A 21,638-nucleotide genomic window follows, 5' to 3' on the forward strand; every position below is an offset into this window, starting at 1 on the left:
TATATACTGGCTGCCTAGAAAACAGGTTGTCATGTCAATCCTAGGTAAATGAGATTAAAACCTGAGCAAGGTTCACCCAATGTGTTAGTCAGCACTCGCTGTCAAGTATGGAAGGCACTCCGATGTCACAGAAATAGTCATGGCCTCACTGCCTGGACAGATGAGATGCGACGTCAGAGCCAGTTCTTTAGGCTGTAAATGACAACAGCTACTTTTTAAATGGTCTGAGAAGAATCAGTTCAGTAGATTAGTATAGACATTCGGGGCACCATGAATATGAGAACGAGAATAAGCTCGTGTGAAACACACGCAGCACAACAGGTTTAGATTATGCCTCGGAGCGGGGAAAGAGAGGCTTCTGAGCAATAAGGGCCGTGGGACAAGCTGCCTCCAGAAGCTGGGGAATCTCCTTTGTCAGAGGTTTTCAGGAAGAGGCTGGATGGGCACCTCTCTGGGATGCGTTAAGATTAACACTTCCAGCAGCTGGGCAGGGGATGGGATTACAGGCCCCTTGAGGTCCCTTCCATCATTCTCTGACTGGAAGGCAGGCACCATCTGGTTTGACTTTAGACAACCCCTTCACTCTTCTGCCTTGATTTCCTCATCTGTAAAAATGGGGTTTTCTAGGGATATAGAGTTCATTTCCGTCTGCAAGGTACTGAGTTCATTGCAAAGAAGGCTCTACATTTTGCAGAACAACGTTACTCAGCTATATTAATCTTTGAGATTTCACTTAGGGATATTTCCACACTCAGGCTAGGTCCAACAGCTTCATTGCACTATTTTTATTTAAGAAAAGTGTGAGTTGCACACCATGTCCTTATCCAGTCCTTCTGGAAAGAACAGCACTTTCTGAGCTTAACAAATGAAACATCCATCACGTGTAAAAAGTATTCCCAGGGCAATACAATCAGTCATGGTAATAATAATAATAATAATAATAATAATAATAATAATAATAATAAATTAAGAATTTAAATATAAAATTACAACAGATATCATTATAAATTGCACGGAACATTATAAAATAGGAAATAATTGTAATAAATAAATGAATAAATAAATAAAATAAGTACATACATACATACATAAATAGATAAATAAATAAATAAATAAATACCAGCAACAGATAATAATGGAAACGATGAATAAAAATAGCAAGTTATAAATAATAAGAAGTCTCTGGAAAGTTCTTCACTGAAGACAATATTTCTCTATAAGAAGATATGTGAGCCATCAGTAGAACAACGGCCAGGTAGTGCAGCTTAATTGCACTGGAGAGTTAATTACACAAGCCTTAATCCAGCCAAATGCTTAATTAGGGCACAGATGACTCTCCTGGGACTATTCATCTGCTTCAAATTATACATTTGTTTAAGTGCTTTGCTAGACTAGGGCTATAGGCTATATGGGCCTGACCCCACAGGGGTCTAATGCGGTGCAGGGCAGTCTCGGTTCAGAAGATGAAAGACCTAATCCTGTTCCCGCGAATCAACCTTCCTGCTGACGCCAGTGGAAGCTGTAATTCAGGTCTCCAAGAAATATTAAATGATGTAGGGCTTCATCCTGTCCGCTTTGTTTGCTCAGTATCAGTTCGAAGTGTTGACTGACTATTGCTTGCAGGATTAGGCCACCAGATGAGGGACACAGATCTTCACCTAATCAGTCTTGTCCATCCAGTCCAACAGAATATCCAGCTCCCCAAGAGCTTTGATGGCTGCAGACTGAATGTCCATCTGGAAGGGAACAGAGAGGATTATCCCCCTAAGCAGCTACTTCAGCCACGACAACCGAGGCACGTTCTCAAGCAATCTCTTGGTTTCCCAGCAAGACCCGACTGTGGGCCTGCAACTGAGAAAGAGCGGATCTGTGATGCATCTAAAATGGTGCTCTGCTCACACAGGCACATCCCTCCCCACCCTCAGGCTGGCCACATCTGCTGCTTCCATTTGTTTTTCTGTTATAAAGTTTTTAAAAAATGATAGTGCTGGTGACAGCTTATTTGATACCCGAGACTGGTGGGCAGAGCTCAAAGCAACATAGGCCTGTTCCTTCAGGGGACAGGGGAGCCCCAAAAGTCAACCACACAAGAGGGGCAGAAGAAAAATGGACAAAAGGGCAAGGCGTGCACATCAGAGTATCTAAAGAAGATGGCCCTTAGCAGAGAACTCCCATTTGTCCCCATGAAAGCCCTGAAACTTGACAGCTTTTGCTGAATAGTTACAACGTGAACCTCAGAAACCAGCTGTGTCCTGCCACTGTTGGCCTGGAGAGGAAGGACTATGTCCCAACTCAGCTTTGAGGCAGCCCCCATATAAGAGACACCTGCCTCCAGAAATCCCTCTGCACTTCATTAGCTAAGTCAAAAGGCAAACATGGATGTACCTCTTCAAACCGGCTCAGGATCCGTGTGTATTTTTGCTTCACATCCTCTGTGCAGTGACACATGCCAGCGTCATGCTGGGGAAGGATAAAGGTCATGGAATTAATGGTGGGCACACAGGAAAGGAGGATACAGGATTGTACATCTAGGGCCCAATATGGCTACTCTCGAGGACTGTATGTACAGAAGTGAGCAACCACTAAGCAAAGGTCTTACGTCATACCAACTCCGCCTATGGATGTCCTAGAGTTCCCACATCCAAACAAAGAATTAATATTGAGTTTATATACAGTCATTCTCCATTTACTGCCACCGGGTTCCCAGTGTTGATACCTCTCAGTCACTCCTTTCAAGTAATCCCTAGGGACTGCTATCAGAGGGAAGAGCTGTTTTGGGAGTCTTGTGTTCAGTTTTGGGCGCCCCCACTACAACAAGAATGGGAACAAATTGGAGAGAGCCCAGCAGAGGATGACAAAAATGGTGATGGGACTGGGGGACATGATTTATTAGGGAAGACTGAGGGAACTGGGCTTATTTAGTCTAGAGAGGAGGAGACTGAGGGGAGACTTAATAGCAATCTTCTACTACCTGATAGGGGGTTTAAAAGAGGAGGAAGGTAGGCTATTCTCAGTGGTGACAGGTGACAGAACAAGGAGCAATGGGCTCCAGTTGCAGCATGGGAAGTTTAGGTTGGATATTAGGAAAAACTCTCACAAGAAGAAACAGGTTACCCAGAGAGTTGGTGGAAGCTCCATCCTTGTGGGTTTTCAAAACCCGGCTAGACAAAGCTTTGGCTGGGATGATGTAGTTGGGGCTGGTCCTGCTTTGAGCAGGGGGTTGGACTAGATGTGACCTCCTGAGGTCCCTTCCCACCCTAACTTTCTGTGATTTTAAAGGAAATGAAATCTGGCCCATAATGAGAATATTTGAGGTATTCCTGGGCAGCCCCTACTCTCTGGTGTATGGGTGTATATCTAGGGTATTCTAGATGTACAGAAGAATAGCATGCTATGTGACTATCACACTAGCATGGCTGCGAGCAGAATGTGGCCTGTCGCCTCGGACTTACACAGAGCCTCAAGTCCCTCTTGATATGGAGAAAGTTGTTGGCTATGCTGCTGACTTTCCTCTTGACAAGGAAACTGGATTCCTCACAGTGTTTGAAAACATTTGCCAGGTAAAACCTCATCAAATGACGTAGGAAACAACACCTGTCCACAGGCTACAAGAAAGAAAAAAAAAAAGGCTCTGTTAGGTCCAGTAAAAATCATTGTTAAAACAAATGAATCTTGTTCCTGTGTTATTTGCTTTGCCATCTATCCACACGGCTGTCAACTCTTGCAGCAAAAATCACCTGTTCCCCGTGCCCATGTTTCTCTTGAATATTACAAGACACGCGGATTCTGTACGTACCTCAATGTCCTGCAAAGAATATGATTTGGGTAAGAATCTGACGTCGGTGTTTTTATCTTGAGATTGCTGAAAGGGAAGAACAGAGAGAAAGAGTCAGATGCATGTGCTGACTTAGGAAGCTGACCTTTTGATCCGTTCAGTAGGACTCTGAGGTACAGACGTATTTCCACCCACTCTGTACTTACAAGCATCTCCTTGACAGCTGCAAAGTTGTGTCTCAGTTCGTGGAAATGCATGTTGATCTCGCACTGTGCCAAGTGGAGCCTTTTGAGGCTGGCAGTGGGTTGCAAATGCAGCAGAAATGCAGTGAGAACGAGACAGAGGAGACGCAAAACTTTCATTTCTCTGAAGGATGCTGACACTCAGGTATTCAGTTGTAGGAACTATGTAATAGAAAACAAAGCAGATCTCAGTTACCCTTGGATTACAGTGATCACAGTTTTTTTTCTACATAGAAACAGGTGGAATTCAAAGCACAATGTGTTTAGAGACAGACCAAGTTATTGCGGCTGAAACCTTCTTATTTGCTCCCCTTCAAGCTGTTTGTTACCTCTGTTAATACTTCTGCATTTGCTTAGATTTATTTCAACTCAGCCATTTATCCTTATGCAATCGGCATCTCTCTTCTAGACATCACTTCTGCATTTGGCCTACTGGGTAACTTTGAAAAAGCACCTTGGAATCTGACCTACGGGACAGACAGAGCCTGTGTCGTTTTAATCTCATATGTTAGAATTAAGCCCTGGACAATTTTCTGGATCTGAGCAGCAGAAAGTCTGGGCCAGTGAGGAGTCACATCTCAACTTCGCAGTCGGATTGATCTGAGCCAAGAACCCCAAGGACTAAAACCCCTAACTGGGGATATTCACATCTGGATCCCAGTCTTGAGCCAGATCCAATCTGAGGACAAATCAATATGAAATTACTGGCCAGACAGCTCCAAACTCAAGCAGATTTCATTGCACAGATGACAGAGAGAGAAACAGAATGAAAAGAGGACTTTGACTCTTGTAACACTGAGCTTAAACAAAGCGGAAGGAAATCCAGAGACACAAAGATGTATGTGTTAGTTCAATTATTAAATGTAGTGATAGTGATATAGATTTCCAGGCTATTTCTTGTTTGTATTTCACTATTCACATCTGGACCTGAAGCTGTTCCCAATGAGAGTCTTGCCACGTGCTTCACTAACAGTTGTCTAATAGGATAGGAGGACAGCTAAGCTAGGACTTCATCCGTTGCGCTTGGGGAATATGTCACCGCAAGGTTTTACTTTCCTTGTATGACATCAGCGTAGTGTTTGAGGTGACATCTTGCAGAAAGACAGCAGGTCACTGTTCTGGTTCCTGGAAGGTTATGATGTCATAAGGGTGAAACTCAGCCCTGTGCAGAGCACCACTTAGAGCCTATGCACCAATAATGGCCCATCTTCTGTGAGGTCTCACCAGGGGATTCAGTGGCACCCTGAGAGGCAAAGCCACGTTTAATCAAGCTGTACATAAAGCATTTAAACTGGTTAAAGATAAGCAGTGAAGTGGATTTGTTTGGAAACCATAAGGGCCTATCTCAATGTGTTGGCACTTGGGGAACGGGGCTGGTATGGACAGGGTACGTGGTGCTCAAGTCCACAGAAAGATGCAGGACTATCAGTGTCTGGCTTTACATATTATGAGACAAATCCATAATCATGTTTTAACTCCAGTGAAATCACACCTAGACTGAATTTGAGCAAGGACGTCCATCTAAGCTGTCCCTGAGCAGCAGTCGTAGGCGAACATCGGTCCTTCTGGATCAGGTCTATGCATGAGAGGTCACTAGGGTCACCATCATAGAGGACATTCTGGTTTTCTCCTACTCTGTCCTCTCTTGATACATAACCCAATGCCTTTATGTTCTCTATTTTTCTGTTCAGCAGAAACATCGGATTATGCAGGATCGGGTTATGTATCAATAGAGGACAGAGGACAACTGGACTGTCCTCTATGATGGCCACCCTAGAGGTCACCCAGACCTTTGATATGCATGCCCAGAGAGGAGGTTGTGAGGAGTAGAGGCTGCCCAGACTTTCCATCCCCCTTTAGGCCACCAAGACAGAATCCAAAAGCCAGATTGCGTCCAGATGTTTGGTACCTCGATGACTGTAGTTACGCACATGTCCAGGAAGCGAACTTGGGTTTCCCTCATGGTAGACTAGGATTCTACCACTGAACCTCAACAGCAGGTGTGTTTGAGTAATGCATTAATAAATAACACAGAAAAAAGTATAAGAGGAGATCAGGGAGATAGAAATATCTTACCTTGTTTTACAGTATGTTCTCTCGTCTTTGTGGTATATTGCTTCTCAGCCCCAGAGACTGATTCTCACTTATATACAGATGAGCAAAGGAAATGAAATTCAAACTGGAATTTCCTCGGGCTTTCTATTTTCTCCATGCATTTCCTTGCTGAGCTTAAATGAAACATCTTAGAAAGTTCCACAGTGTTGATATCAGGGCCAAGCACCTTGAGAAATACCAGTTACAACAGCTCCTGAGAGTGTCCAGATCACCATTTTATATGCCATCACATCCTTAACCTGTTGGAGAGCGAATATTTTTCCTCCTTGTGCCTTTCAGTATAAGGAAAAAAGACAGATTGATCATACGAATCAACCAGCAGCAAGACCAAACTAAAAATTCCAGTAGATGTGTCATTCTTCTTTGATTTCTAGATTGCATTAGCTATGGGCACACCTGTATGTACTCACATCCTTTAGGATTGCTTTTGTGCTCGCTCTTACTCAGGACTCCTGTACCACAGGCAACTGGCACCAGGAGGCTGTGGTCACAATTCCACCTTGTAGCTGAGGAGGGCTGCATGCTAACCTGCCTGACACCTTTGCTCAATGGTGGGACACCCTCTCTTTAGTGCTACCTGCTCCGAAACCCTGGCTTTAAGGGGCAGATTCTACTCCACTTATTAGGTACTTAGACTTAGCTGTCTGATTGTGATCCTCTTCCACCCTGCTCAAGGCCCTAAAAAATAATTAATGAAGGAGACAAGCAAGCAAATCCTCCTCCTCTTCACTGCTTTTTGTGACTTAGCCATAAGGCTAAAATGATCGTGTGTTACAAATAGGGGTGCATTAAAGATTTTTTAGGCCTGTGCGTGATACGGAGTAAGGTTACTTAGGCATCTTATAGGTGGGGGTAGGCTTTGGCTTGAAGGCTTTTTTCCTGTTGGAGCCGAACTCATGCATCTGTGCGCGTCTGTCATGGGCAGGTGTTTGTCAAACATCAGTAACTAGCCATTTTAATCATTTTTGTCACCATGTCTGTCATCAGACCCAGTCTGAGCAAATTCTAACCACTCTTTGCACCTGGGACTTGACAGTCACCTTGGTGGGGTCCCCTGACCCCCAGTTACCTTCCCTGCTTGGTGCAGGGGGCTGGACCCGATGATCTTCCAGCCTTACAATCTACAAATCATCTATTGCAGAGGACTAGCACACAATCTGTGCACCATGCGAGTCCTGACTTGGGCACTTCAAAAAAGCAAAAGTGCTGTATGATCCCTCAGGTACACTGTATTATTCACTCATCTATACTATAAATTAGCCACCATAGGAATCATAGAAAACAAGGGTAGGAAGGGACTTCAGGAAGCCACCTAGTCCAACCCACTGCTTAAAGCAGGACCAGCCCCAACTACATCATACCAGCCAAGGCTTTGTCTTGCCAGGTCTTGAAAACCTGGCAAGGATGGGAGTCCACCACCTCTCTGGAGAGCCTGTTCCAGTGTTTTACTACCCTCCTAGTGAGAAGGTTTCTCCTGACATCTAACCTCAACTTCCCTTGCTGCAACTTGAGCCCATTGCTCCTTGTTCTGTCATCTCCCACTACTGAGAACAGTCCAGCGCCATCCGCTTTGCAACAGCCCTGCAGGGAGCTGAAGGCTACAATTAAATCCCCCTCAGCCTTCTCTTCTCCAGACTAAGTAAGCCCAGTTCCCTCAGCCCCTCCTCACAAGGCCTGTTCCCCAACCTCCACACCATTTTTATTGCCCTACCCAGGACTCTCCAATTTGTCCACATCCTTTCTGTAGTGGGGGGCCCAAAACTGAGCACAGCACTCCAGACATAGCCGCACCAGTGCCACATAGAAGGGAAGAATCACTTCCCTCGATCTGCTGGCAGTGCTCCTACTAATGCAGCCCAGGCTATTAGCCTTCTTGGCAACAAGGGCACACTGCTGGCACATGCCCAGCTTATTGTCCACTGTCACCCCCAGGTCCTTTTCTGGAGAGCTGCTGCCCAGCCGGTCAGCCCCCAGCCTGCACCGGTGCATGGGGTTGTTCTCTCCTAAGTGCAGGACTTTGCACTTGTCCTTGTTGAACCTCATGAGATTTCTTTTGGTGCAATCCTCCAATGTATCTAGGTCTCTCTGAATCCTGGCCCCACCCTCCAGTCTATCTACTCTATCAAATAAATCCTTTGTAGAAAAATAAGAGAAACTCGCACGTTAGACTCAGGTAAGCGAGTGTTCAGAAGTTGCACAACAGTCCAGACAAAACCCGCATCATTTGGAATAGTGTTTATTTAAGGTCATATCAGTGCAGTATCTGCATACAGAGTATCATTGCGGATCACACAATACATATGGGAAGAACACGGTTCTTTTTCTGTTCGACAAAAAATTATCGTACCTGGAGAATTGTTTCTCATGCTGAAAAACATAATTGCACTAAAGCAGAGACTATTATTTTCAGAGAAAACAGCAATTCTTTAGTGGTTTAATAAAGGAAAACTAGAGACTAATCTTGCTAAATTTTGCAGACAGCCCTTCTGTCAGCTTCTCATGCAGCACACCACACACGGGCATCTTACAAGACTCAGCCGTAGCTTTTAAATATCAGACTGCAGTAGCACCCCTCCTCCTTCCCCCGCCCAAATCCACTGAAGATACATAAGACAGCAGGACCTGTCTGCTATCAGGATAAAGGGACCATGTTAACAATTACCCTTAATAATAGAGAAAGGCTTTTAAGGCAAATCAGCATTGTAAGAGTTGTGCTAATTGGAAAAGCTAAAGGTGAACTTGAAATGTTTGGTTCTTCGTGCAAGACACTAGGGTCAGGTCCATATGGTGCAAGCCAGGACCATGCTGAGATGTCGTGCCCACTCCACCTGCATCAGGTCCCAAACCAGAAGTAGTTTAGCTGAGATGCAGAACCTACAGACAGGCACCTTTGGGTTGGGAATCAGCATACAAGGAGCAGATGTAGCGGGTCTCAGCCTGGGGGCAATATGTCTCAATGTGCTCCTCCCCTGCAGCATATGGACATGCCATCTGGGTCTAAATACCTATCTGTCTATCTACCTACCCACCCCAACAATCATGTTGTGATCAAATGCCCCTTGAAGCCAATGAGAAGATGCCAAAGAGCACTGAATCAGGACATGATTTTGAATGCATCACAGCATAAGAGCAGTTTTCAAGCGCCTTTAAAAGCTACATGCTGCTGGCAGGTTGTTGTTCTGCTCTAATAAGCCTTCTCCATCCAGTCTAGCAGGATATCCAGCTCTCCTAGGGATTTCATCGCTGCGTTTTTGACATTCAGCTGGAAGTGGATTGAAAGAAAAATCAGTTAAGTAACTTCAGCAATTTGCAATGAGCAAAAGAGTACCTGACTCCGCATTAATTAATATGTTGAACAATAGTCCCATCAATTTACCTGGCCGTAATTGGTAAGAATTTGTTTATATTTCTGTGTTGCTTCCTCTCCACATCTGCACAGACTTTGTTGATGCTGGAAAAAAAAATAATTTATTAATAGGGTGGGGGTTTTTTTTTTATAAGCTGCGGGTTTCTGATTGACAGAGATAATTTCGTAGGCAAGGGCCTTGCTAAAGAGTGCAAAAGGCTGCGTGGAGTTCAATCACATTTCCCCAAAGGGTGAAATTTGGTCCGCAGAGAGGATCAGCGCATGGTTCCACTTCAACACTATTTGGAGGGCTCACATGGGAGTTAAGTGGTGCCTGGGAAAATCTGAAGCCAAATACAGATGAACCCCACTTTTCATGGCACTCTCATGCTTCTGCTTCCTCTTGATACCCACAGTAATGTTCACTCTTACGCCCTCCCTGACCCCTTTTTTTTTTTTTTTGAACTTCAAAAAAATGGCCAGGCTATTTTTTTGTTTTATTTTGTTTTGTGTTTTTTTCATTTAGGTAAGACAGCTTCCATCATATCCCCAAAGCTACGGGATTTGCTATACGAAGACTTAGTAAAATCCAACATACACAATGCCTGAAGTTCTTCTTGATGCTGAGGAAAGAGTTGGCTATGCTGCTGATTTTCCGGTTGACCCACGAATCCTCCGTCTCACAGTGTTTGAAGACCATGTCCACATAGAATTTCAGCAGGTGGTGAATGAAGCAGCATGTATCTTCAGACTTAAGAGAAATAGTTTATGTTCTTTACAAACTGCTATAAAGATATGTAGTCAGCAGTCATTCAATCCACTACTACCATGCAGCCAGCTTTGGTGGCAAATATGGTAGGAGATGGGATAATATTTATGGTATTTTTGAGAGAAAACTCATCATCTTGAAATGCTTCCAAGCATGGATACCTTGAAAAGTACCCATTCAAAACTAGCTGTATGGGACATAGTCTCAGTCGTTACAGATGACAGAGCAAGGAGCAATGGTCTCAAGTTGCAGCAAGGGAGGTTTAGGTTGGGTATTAGGAAAAACTCTCTCACTAGGAGGGTGGTGAAGCACTGGAATGAGTTACCTAGAGAGGTGCTGGAGTCTCCATCCATGGAGGTTATTAGGCCCAGCTTGAAAAAGCGCTGGCTGGGATGATGTAGTTGGGGCTGGTCCTACTTGGAGCAGGGGGTTGGACTAGACGTGACCTCCCGAGGTCCCTTCCACCCTCATTTTCTATGAGTCTATATTCAGTTTTTTTAAAAAGCAAGTGGTTTGAAGATGCAATAATGATACTTACGTTGACTCTATGCAGTGAATATGGGAATGACAAAATGCTGGTGGTTCTGACGGTGTCTCGGGCTTGCTAAACAGAAAAAGGCAAAATTCAGTCAAGTTGATCTTGGCTACAGGGATGTTTAGGCAGCCAGCATAAACAGAGCTTTTCTCTTTAAAATTGCTCTTAGATTCCTGACCTCTGGAAAGCAAACCTGCCTGCAGAGTATTGTGCCTTAATGCAAGCTGTCTCTTGCTTGGCCTATCACCCCGTCTTGTCCCCAGAATAATTTTTGAGGAGAGAAAAGGGGAATTCATTCTCCATGGGCCCTTCATTCCTTGTCCCTTTGCTGAGACAAGCTGTTTGGCTGTTATCTGGGATATGTTGTTTTCCAACGCCAGGAGGAACAGGACTCAGACCAACCAAATATCAAATACCGATCACGGAAGAGCCATCAGTTGGGGAAACTTTGAGGGTCCAATCCTGCTAGCACACCTGAACAGCAACATTTTGCATTCCCTGTGCACTCGCAGGCAAGTGACAGCCCAACACAGGGGGACAAGGAAAATTCTGGCCCTCGGTCACCGTGGAAGCCTGCTATCACAATGTCCCAAGCCACCAAGCCCCCCAATCTAAAGGAGACATCGCACAGTCTTGTCTACATCAGTGAAGTGCATTGCCATACTTACAATGTTTGCTTTAATTGCTGTGAAGCCAGTCCTGATTTCGTTGACATTCATCAAAATCTCACACGACCCAAAATGGAAGATTTTGTTGGCAGTGGTTGGTGTCCAATGCAACCCACAGATAGCCAAGAGGAAGCTAAGGCAGAGGCAAGAGACCTTCATACTGCTGCAGGGGGAGTGAGTGCTGGAGAGCTGTACAAGATGGGAAAAAACCCTCTTCATTAGCCTCTATCTGAGGCATTGAAAAATGCCATTACCCCAAACAGAAACATTCTGCCATTCAAGGTCTGCAAAAACATGCAAAATCAATGGCAAACCTCCCATTAAACAGAATGGGGCCACGATTTCAACCCAGGTCCCCATCACCATACATAAAACACACATGTGGTCAGAAGGCTCCATGCATCCATGGACAACTTTTAAAATTTTAAATCTAACTTGAATTTTAAACTCCCCGCCTCCCCTTACCCTAAAATAATTAGCCAAATCATTCATCCTCATTGAGATTTGCACATATGCAATGTCCAACCTTCCAAAGCTCAGAGGATGCAGAATTTTATGCACGATAAATTGATATGGGCAGGGCAGGAAGTGGAGTAGTGCACAAGACGGGTACACATGTGTATATTCAGATGCCTAAAGCAATCTGTGTGTTTATGCATCTCGTAGATCTGCTTTGAAGGTGACAGGCACCTTGAGACCAACACTGGAAAGTTTCATCACAAGCGTTTCCCCTTATAAAAATCGGAAGTATCCATAAGTAGCAGACTAGTATAAAAGTAATTGTCATACCTTACCTGGGGTTTTAGGCGTCATTGAAGTTTATCTTATTTATGAGCAAAATCTCATGAATAGGTACACGTAGCTAAGCAGATGGCAAAGGGTGCAAATATCCCTATATGCATGTAAATAGGCATAGCAGACGGAGAGGTGACAGACATGCAGATATAGTAATGCCTTACCTTAATGCTATGAAGCACATCCACTTGCTGCTCAATGTGCTGCCTCACTCGGGGAGAGCTGATCATTTTTATGCTGCAGTAGGGAGGAAATGGCTCTGGATCAACTTTCGGGATTTTTCCCACCTTCCTCAGCACTATATTTCCCTTCTTAATCTTCTGAGCAGATTAGCAAATAAAATGGGACCAAATTTATCCCCCTCGGGCATTATTCCATCTTCGGAGACTGGGAATTCATAGCATTTCCTTGTGGTTCTTACTTCAGGAGACAGGTAGGAGGAGGTGGTGCGTCAGGGTAACACCTACTAACTTGCACATCTAAGGAATCTGTGAGCTCAGTTGACTTTCCACTGCCACTAGCTGCTTGCTGCAAAGATCTCCCTTGGGAAAAAAACCCAACAAGACTGTCCTTTAAGCTTCAACAGAAGGCTGGGAGTATATCGAGGGGAGGTAAACACAGCATAGATAAGCAACAGGATGGCTAGAGCCCCCAGCTATAGTTTCTGTACAGATCACAGCAGGATCTTCCACTGTGGTATAGGAGACCTGACCTCCAGAGCTGCAGCTCAAATGGGTAGACAACAGGACACCTGACAGAAGCCTCCTTCCATCCCTTAGGTCCATCTGAGTTCTACTATCGTCGCTAGAGAGGCCTAGAAACACAACAAGGCCCAAACCTTTAGTAACAGAGTGACTAGCTAGATTTGCAGGAAAGCAAGTGCTTTTAGTGCACATTATGCAAGTCCAGAGTGCATGTGTATAGCTGTTATCGTGTCTTGCTTTTACTAAAGACACAGTTAAAGTTCAGGGTCCTATCACCCAACAGAAACTCCACTCAACTCTTAAATAAATCTATAAGCCCAATGCATCAATTCTTGTTTTTTTTCCCAACAAGCTAAGATTGAAACCATGCTACCTGTTGTAAGTAATGGGTGCCTAAAGGAAGCTGGGATTCAGCTTTAGGTCAAATGATATTAGAGAGGAAAGCATGCGTCTACAGGAGTTCAGCCTCAGCACAGGATTCACTATGATGCGGACCCACTTCTTGAACTCTTTGTCAAGTTTTCCTCAATCCTAGAAGTCAGGAAGAGCCTTGCCTGATAAGAAGTGATGGAGAGGCAGAGTGAGTGGTGTTTACCTCATTCACCTAATAGATGGCCTTGGAAATATCTCATGAATTCATTGTCAGCAATTCAAATATTTGAGGAATGTCCATGACGCTGGAGCAGAGACCGAGCACGCTCTGCCTTCAGGAAGCGCTTGTTCTGCCAACACTACCATGGCGCAGGCCTCAAGCAAGTGGCCAAATGGAAGAACCCAAGCCAGACCTCTGGGATGCAGTCCTAAAACAGAAATAAACTTGAGAAAAAATGATGTCAAAGAGTAAAGAACTGCTGATCCAATGTGCTCATCATGCATTTGTTGCTGCTTGACATTCAGTGTGGGGCAAGGCTAAATTTGACTTTCATGTACACAGGACTAGATTTGACATGGTAAGTCAATACCCTCATTTTTGGGGCAGATACCAAATTAATGGAGTTTTAAGGGCTGCTCTTTTCTTTGCATTGTCACGGACACAGCTTGCCAGAGGTTTGCACTCACTCCATAGAGGGGCTTTTGAGAGTCTACCTGCTACCAGAAGTGAATAGTCACTACTGCGGTACTGCTTTGACTTCCAGCTCTCTCAGGATCAGAGCTGTATTATCTCTGTCCATCTTTCCGGTAATTTAGGCACGTAGCCTGGGCCCTCAAGGTGGGCATACTGCTTTGTCTCACCTCATGCCAAGCCCTGATGACCCATAACCACGTTACTGGGACTCGCGTGTGGTACCAGGGGACACAGACATCAGGAATGTGCCTGGAATAACAGCAGGTGTTCAGAGAATGGGGTTTGCCAACTGACCTGGCACCATTGATGGCACAAGTGTCTCTAGTTTGTCCTCAAGTCCACCAACCATGAGTTTTTCCAATGAGCGAGTGTGACTCAGAGTGTGAGAGAGAGAGAGAGAGAGAGAGAATAGGAGTGTGTTAAGGTATCACTAGGAGACACTTAGCACTTGATTTTTATATTTTTAAAACTTCCATGGTTGCTATCTAGGCACATACATGAGGCTGGGATAATGGAGATCCAGCTGCTAAATGAACAAGCCACTGAAGTGGTTTCTGCCTTAAACTGAAGTGTCTCATGTCCTGGGAAACTCCCAGCTCTCCTGAATTGTGACTTCATTGGCCACCCATCAGGAAATCCCTCCATTTTTATACCCAAACTTCCCCTCAAAAGAAGAATCAACAGGGTGGGGATCAGTCACTTACTGAGCTGAGGCTCTGGAGTCTCTACTTCAGTCTCTGCAGGGTTGTTCATGGATTGTCCTTCTCTGGATATTCTCCCAGGACCAGCTGGCTTTGAAGGATGCTATGGGTTGCCATGAACCATGGATCATAGCCACATCCTAATAGCTTTTTACAACAGGCTCATCCCAATCTCCCCTGATCGGCCTATAGAAGAAAAGAGTCACAGGAAGCAGGATTTTTGGTGCTTTTCTCTGGCTCTGTATAAGAAGGGCATAAAGAAGTGACAAAATCTAGGCCCCAGTTTGCATCCTTTGTCTTTGGTACAACTGCTTGAGGTGCCTGGGCTCTGCCTTGGCACTGTGACCGGCCCTGCACGTACCCAGCTGAGCAAGCTGGCTTGAAATTGTGTCCTAAGGGTGAATGATCCTGCTATTGCAACTGGAAGTGTAGCCCTCCACATGCTCACCCCAGCATGGTAGCTGCGTGTTTGGAAGGCCTCTTCAGCTTGGCAGCACAGGACCACCCAGCTTCTGGTATTAGAAAGCAGAGCAGGAGATGTGCAGAACAACTGGGACACAAGGAAAATGTAGGGATGCCACAGGAGGACCAGCTATCTGAGCCCTCTCTCTCACGGTTACACTATAACCCACAGCAAACTGGCCTTGCACAGCAATTGAGTATCGGCTTAAATGGACACAGACCCAGAAACAGAGCATATCGTACAGCCTAAGGCTGGACTCACAATGGGAAATGGGAATAGGGGTTTTTCTGTGGGTGATAGGGCAAGAACACCCCACCCACCCCGCCAACCCCAAATATGCGACTGCCTTGCAGAGCAGACCGGTCTTCTGTGAGGGGACTCAAAGCAAGGCGATGCTTATCAACATTTGGAAACCTGGGACAGCCGTAGACCTCACAATACATATCCTCCCATATCGCTATGCAGGCAATGCAGGGAATCCTGCGGGTTTTTCTGGGCACTTGGCAGGTGGCTGACTGAGCCGAAACTCATAGAAGCGTAAAAGTTAGAAGCAGAATAGTCATTTGGGCCACCAGTCTATCCACCCTAAGGACAGGTCTCCTATCCCCTACCACACTCTACAGGACAAAAAACTTTCAGTCTCTCAGATGTCTTAACACATGTTCTTTAAGAACGGCCATGCTATTAAAGCTGAAACAGCAATGTGCATATGTTGTCCTGCACTGCACAAATATGCTGACTGTCAGCTAATTTCTATGGGGTGGTTTTTTACCCCCCCTAAAATTCCCTATGCGGAAAGATAATAAAGACCTCGGTGGGTAACGGAGGGAGACTGGAGGGATGAGAGGGGAAGAAGCCAGAGCCCTGGAGTGAACCAAATACAGAATCCATAATAGTTGCTATGGTTAAGACTACTGGAAAGGACCATTCTCTCTGATTATCATTAGGCAAATTAATCCCAAAAGTCTGGTGGTCTGCAAGTCCCGACACGGCCTCCAATCCAGGGAAGCAAACGCCCAGCTCCATCCCTGTTAGCCTGCGCTACAAGGAAAAACTGTTAGTGCAACCGCAAGCAGAACTACATCTGCACCACAATCTGTTTGTTCTTTGCCGCAGAGCTGGAAAGATCCCCTATAGCCTGCAGCAGCGTTGCACAGCGCACTCCTCCCTGGGTTCCCAGCTGCTGTATGTCAAACAAAACTGAACTGCATGTTCCACCTGCGAGGTGCATTAGAGCAAATAAAATTCCCAGCAACCCCCGCACTCCCGATACACACCCAGAGCCCAGTAAGGAAATAAGAAGGAAGAGGCACGAAATTGTTAAGGAGATTTTATGTAAATTGAGGATGAAGGGAAATTTTAAAGCTGAGTATTCAAAAATGTCAGCCCTAGGCTAATAGGTAAGTAATATTAAGCAGTACTTTAAACAGGCAGGCAGGAGCAGGCTCATTCTGCAGGGAGATCACTATCCTGAGACTCTGGACGCCCAAGTCCAGCTCCTTGTTCTACCAGACTCTCTGTGGACAAGTCGCTTAGCCTCTTTGTGCTTCTGTTCACTACATGCTGAATGATTAAAACAGCACTGCCTCACCTCAAAAAGGCGTGGAGGATGAATGCGTTAGGGACTGAGAGAGCTCATGCAGCTGTTGGGAGAGCATAGACATACCATACATGCGTGTGCAAACGTGTGCGCGCGCATGCGCAACCCCACACACACACACACTCATAGCCTGATTGCCTTTCCATAAGCATCTATCAGTTTGACACCAATCTAAGAAACTTAACAGAAAAGATAACTGAGCCCGGCTTGTCTTGTGGGTTCCCTCTGCTGCAAGTTTCCAAGAGCCATTTTCTTTTAATCAAAACTAATATTTTGAACCAAATATCATCAGTGTTTTTGTGTTTCGCAACAAAATCCATGTTCCCAGCCAAAAGTGACAGGTGTTTATTAAAGCATCCTGAAGCTATTGTACATGTTACAGTAATCAAAACAGGAAGTTTTCCATTATTGAAGACCAGAGTTTGGTAGCAAACGTACCAAATAATGTAGACATTTGGTGTTATGCTGTATTATAGTTTACCAGAGGGTAGGGCCAGGATTCAGAGAGACCTAGATACATTGGAGGATTGCACCAAAAGAAATCTCATGACATTCAACGAGGACAAGTGCAAAGTCCTGCGCTTAGGAGGGAACAATCCCATGCACTGGTGCAGGCTGGGGAGCAGCACTGCAGAAAAGGACCTGGGGGTGACAGTGGACAATAAGCTGGGCATGTGCCAGCAGTGTGCCCTTGTTGCCAAGAAGGCTAATGGCATCCTGGGCTGCATTAGCAGGAGCACTGCCAGCAGATTGAGGGGAGCGATTCCTCCTCCCCATTCAGCATTGGCAAGGCCGCATCTGGAGTCCTGTGTCCAGTTTTGCCTCCCCCCGCCCAGAAAGGATGTCGACAAGTTGGAAATAGTCCAGTGGAAGGCAATGAAAATGGTTGGGGGGCTGGAGGACATGACTGGTGAGGAGAGGCTGAGGAAACTGGGCTTATTTAGTCTTCAGAAGAGAAGACTTAGGGAGGATTGAATAGCAGCCTTCAACTCCCTGCAGGGAGGATCTAAAGAGGATGGAGCTGGACTGTTCTCAGTGGGGGCAGATGACAGGACAAGGAGCAATGGGCTCAAGCTGCAGCAAGGGAAGTTTAGGTTAGATGTTGGGAAAAACTTGCTCACCAGGAGAGTTGTAAAGCACTGAAACAGGTTACCCAGAGAAGCTGTGGACTCTCCATTTTGGAAGTTTTTAAGACCCAGCTAGACAAAGTCCTGCCTGGGATGATATAACTGGGGCTGGCCCTGCTTGGAGCAGGGGGTTGGACTAGACGTGACCCCCGGACGCCCTTCCAACCCTCATTGTCTGTGATTCTGATATACCCCAGTGCTCTGCTCTCTACACTTGCTCCCCAAGAAGTAGTTTGGCCATGGCAGAAAACTTTCCCTGAAGCTGGAATTCTCCCCTGCAAGCAATAAGGATGTCCAACACAATGAAAAAAAAAATCGGTCTGACCCAATGCCCAGTGAACACAGTGGAAAAGCTTCTTTTGAGTTAAATGGGCATAATCTTGGCACTACATGAGAAGCTCATTTCTTAGACCTGGCTTTCCCCAGTATGTTTCTCTTCCTCTCTCATGGACACACACCCTAGTGCCTCATTGCTCTCACGTAAGAAAAAAAAACTGTTGGAAAAACACCCCTATCAAACTAAAGAATCTACTTTTCCTCCATGCTGGGAAGGAATAAAGGGATAGTAGGCATTTCTGGAACATGGTGGGATGATAACATATATGGAGCAACTGAATAATATCCCGAGGCTCTCTCTTATAATGCTAAATCCTCTTAAGTACAAGAGGAGCAAATTAGCAGGGAGAGTTTGTTTTCTTTGGCTGTCTTAGAAACACCCCGTGTTTGCACTGGAAGTCTTTCCCACTTAATCTTCTTTCCCTCTTGATCTATTTCTGTAAGTAGGGAAGTTCCTCCCTTAAGTCTTTACAATAAAAAAATGTGTCTCTGTCCATCTAATGTAGACAGGATCAAAATAATCAAGGTATAAGAAAAGGACTGATGAATGCGATTTATTCAGCCTTGGATCAAGAGAACCCAATACGCCACCAAGGTGGCTGAAAAATCATTTTCCATTAGAAGGCAGGAGGACACCTTCCAGCAATCCTGTTATAACAACAGATGTTTTCTTATGATGGAAAGTGGGCTGAATGACATTTATACCCATTAGCCTGGAGGACGCGGGACTCCTGTGATTACCCTGATAGTCCATGGATTTGTCCAGTAGTTACATATGCATGTGCGAGTGTCCGCATGTGTGACCGATAGAGAAGTGTGCTGTCTCTCTTTAGACAGAAGCCAGGATGGGGGATGTACACTTTACGACTCCCATCAGAGAGAAGGGGTGTCAGGTCCCACTGTTTGCACCAAGCAGCTTTGACCTGATGGCAGATGTCACTGAGGAGGATGCTGTCATCAAACCAACCTAAAGGTATTCAAATTCCTTACATATCCAAATTCCAATATATCTTTCATGGCGGATCCACCTCCCCCTGGCTTCCTTCTTACTGATGTTCACTCCAAGCCAAGGCTGCTCAGGGACTTCAGAGTTAGCATGCAGGACATCACAGGCATCCTCGTGTGCCACTAAACCACCAGCAAACAGAATACCTCAAGGTAGCTCCCTCCGTATATGCGCATGTACCACGTTTATATGACAACCACAACTGGAAATGGACTCCGTGCTGGTCCCTTGTGCAGACCAACGTTTACTGTACCTCACTTGGTTTTGACCAAGTTCATCATATGTCTCCTATCTAAGATGGGCATAGCTTTTCAGTGTGCCTCTCCAGCATGCGCAACCACGTTAACATGAACCTGAGCAATATAACTAACCTTTCAGACCAGGAGTAATCCACTGGGCTTTACAGAGGGCATACGTACATCCCAGTAATATAAACATTGTCTAAGCTGGTAACGGATGCCAAGAGAAGGAGCAGTCCACACTCCAAGCTCCACTTCTCCAAGGCATCTGAACACTTTAGTTTTAAGGGACCAATTTGCAAGAGGCACCAAGAGAATAGTTCTGGATATAGCCATGCCTGCACTAGCAACGACTCTCATTATATACACAGAGAAAATGAAAATCAGAGAAATGTCCTTTATAGGAAGAGGCTTTTTTTTTCTTTCCAGATACAGATGAATCAGAATCATTGCTCAAATGAACCGTTCCCCCATGCAATCCCACTCGGTAGCACAAGAGTGCAGCAAACTCCCAACCATGGCTTGATAACGTGGAGCTCTAATTATCGAAGACCATGTCCAGGTTGAGGAAATTTGCACACAGCTAATGAAGTTACTCTATGATAGCATCATTTAATCTGGGTTAAAAGCACACGTACACCAATGAGGATTTCCCAAACCCAATCAAGCTCTAAGGACTAATTCCTAAGCACAGTGCCTGAGCAGATGAGCCAGACTGGGCCCTGAACAGATGAGGGGAGAGGAGGCAAATCTTCCTCCTAGGCCCTGGAAAAGCTGTGGGTCTTGTCTCTTTGTCACTAGACCTTTATCTTGTTCCCCACAATGGGACGAGGGATGAAAGGATGAAGGAGCCTATTCATTTCAGTCAAACAAACTGGATGTCACACAGAGACTAGGTGATGGGGTGGGGGTCCTACTCCATCTATGCCCAGGTACAAAATGAGACCAAAACTCCCTGGCTCTCAACCTCATGCTCAGTGTCCAGGCCCACAGCACATCCCCAATGTCCTGGTATCTAGAGACAGGAAAGAACAGAGCCCTGACAGAGAGAGATTATGGGTGAACCCACCAGCCAGTGCATGGTCGAGCACCTGAGTTCATTCCTCCTCCACTTGCACCACACACACACACACCTACCCACTGTGCACAATCAAACCAAGAGTGTCATTACTGAAATGCAGAGTCTGTTTCCCTACCCAGCCTGAGTCAAGTCTCACACTCTTCCTAGCCTAACTTCTTCTGAAATGTCCAGTGTTTCTGTCTTTTCCATTGACATCAGTGATACACACACCTCCCCAGCAGATTTCGCCCCCTGAACAGTGCGGTCGCTCCCCTGGAAAACAATTCCCATGACTGCACTCCAACCTTGTTCACCTCTTACATCACCTCCGCAGTCAGATCTGATTAGGATCGTGTCTGAAGTCACTCAGTATCATTCAGTGCACAGTCAAACGAGCTGCTGAATGCACAACATTGTAAAACCGGCAAAACACCAACGTTATCATAATGACAAGCAAATGTCAATAACGGGAGGAAAAGCTCAGCCTGGCATTATGCTAGACTTGTTGAAATGACTGAATGAGTGGAAAAATGAAGAACTGAACGACGATATGTTCCTGGAGAGCACAGAAACACCACGGGAGAGAGCACGTACTCACTCACCAAAACGGAGACCTACCTCCAGGGAGATTCAATAATAACCATAACCATAAACACAGGTCCTAATTCAGCAGCAACGTCTAGAGGACTCTGCAGAACAACGAGGCAACCCCCTCATGCAGACTGCTTTGAAGAGCTGGGCTCACATACAGCGCGACCCCAGATTTATTCGCTCCTCATTGTTTTATCCTTAACATGTTCACGAAGCCCTGGTCCAGGAAGCAGACGCCTTGTGAAGGTCTGAATGCATATTGTAATGCTAGGTTTCAGGTAAAATATCTTAAAGTCCAACTAAATAGTTGGAAAAAAGGTCTTTGCAAGCTTTGGGGCACCAGCACCCTTCTTCAGGCACTGGGAGACTGCTGTTGCTCTGAGATCTCCAAGGTAGAAAAGAAGCTACAAGACTGACAAGAAGTCTGCAAAAATGCCTGAAGAAGGGTGCTGGTGCCCAAAAGCTTGCAAAGACCATTCTTTCCAACTAGTTAGTTGGTC

At 45.4% G+C, this 21,638-nt stretch overlaps 1 protein-coding gene across 1 annotated transcript; it reads right to left on the reverse strand.

Annotated features, from left to right (window-relative positions):
* Positions 1–1,658: 1,658 nt before the first annotated feature.
* On the reverse strand, positions 1,659–12,443 carry LOC102382968 (interleukin-20-like). The gene is made up of 9 exons (XM_006024783.2): positions 12,410–12,443; positions 11,451–11,639; positions 10,786–10,851; positions 10,077–10,229; positions 3,982–4,044; positions 3,797–3,862; positions 3,453–3,605; positions 2,386–2,460; positions 1,659–1,736 (listed from the first exon to the last, which is right to left on the reverse strand). Exons 2-9 carry the CDS (start codon positions 11,607–11,609, stop codon positions 1,659–1,661), a joined length of 813 nt encoding a protein of 270 aa, XP_006024845.1. The 5' UTR covers positions 11,610–11,639; positions 12,410–12,443.
* Between the last annotated feature and the right edge of the window lie 9,195 nt (positions 12,444–21,638).

The sequence above is a fragment of the Alligator sinensis genome, unplaced genomic scaffold (genome assembly GCF_000455745.1).
Source record: "Alligator sinensis unplaced genomic scaffold, ASM45574v1 scaffold1322_1, whole genome shotgun sequence".
NCBI classification, from domain to species: Eukaryota; Metazoa; Chordata; order Crocodylia; family Alligatoridae; genus Alligator; species Alligator sinensis.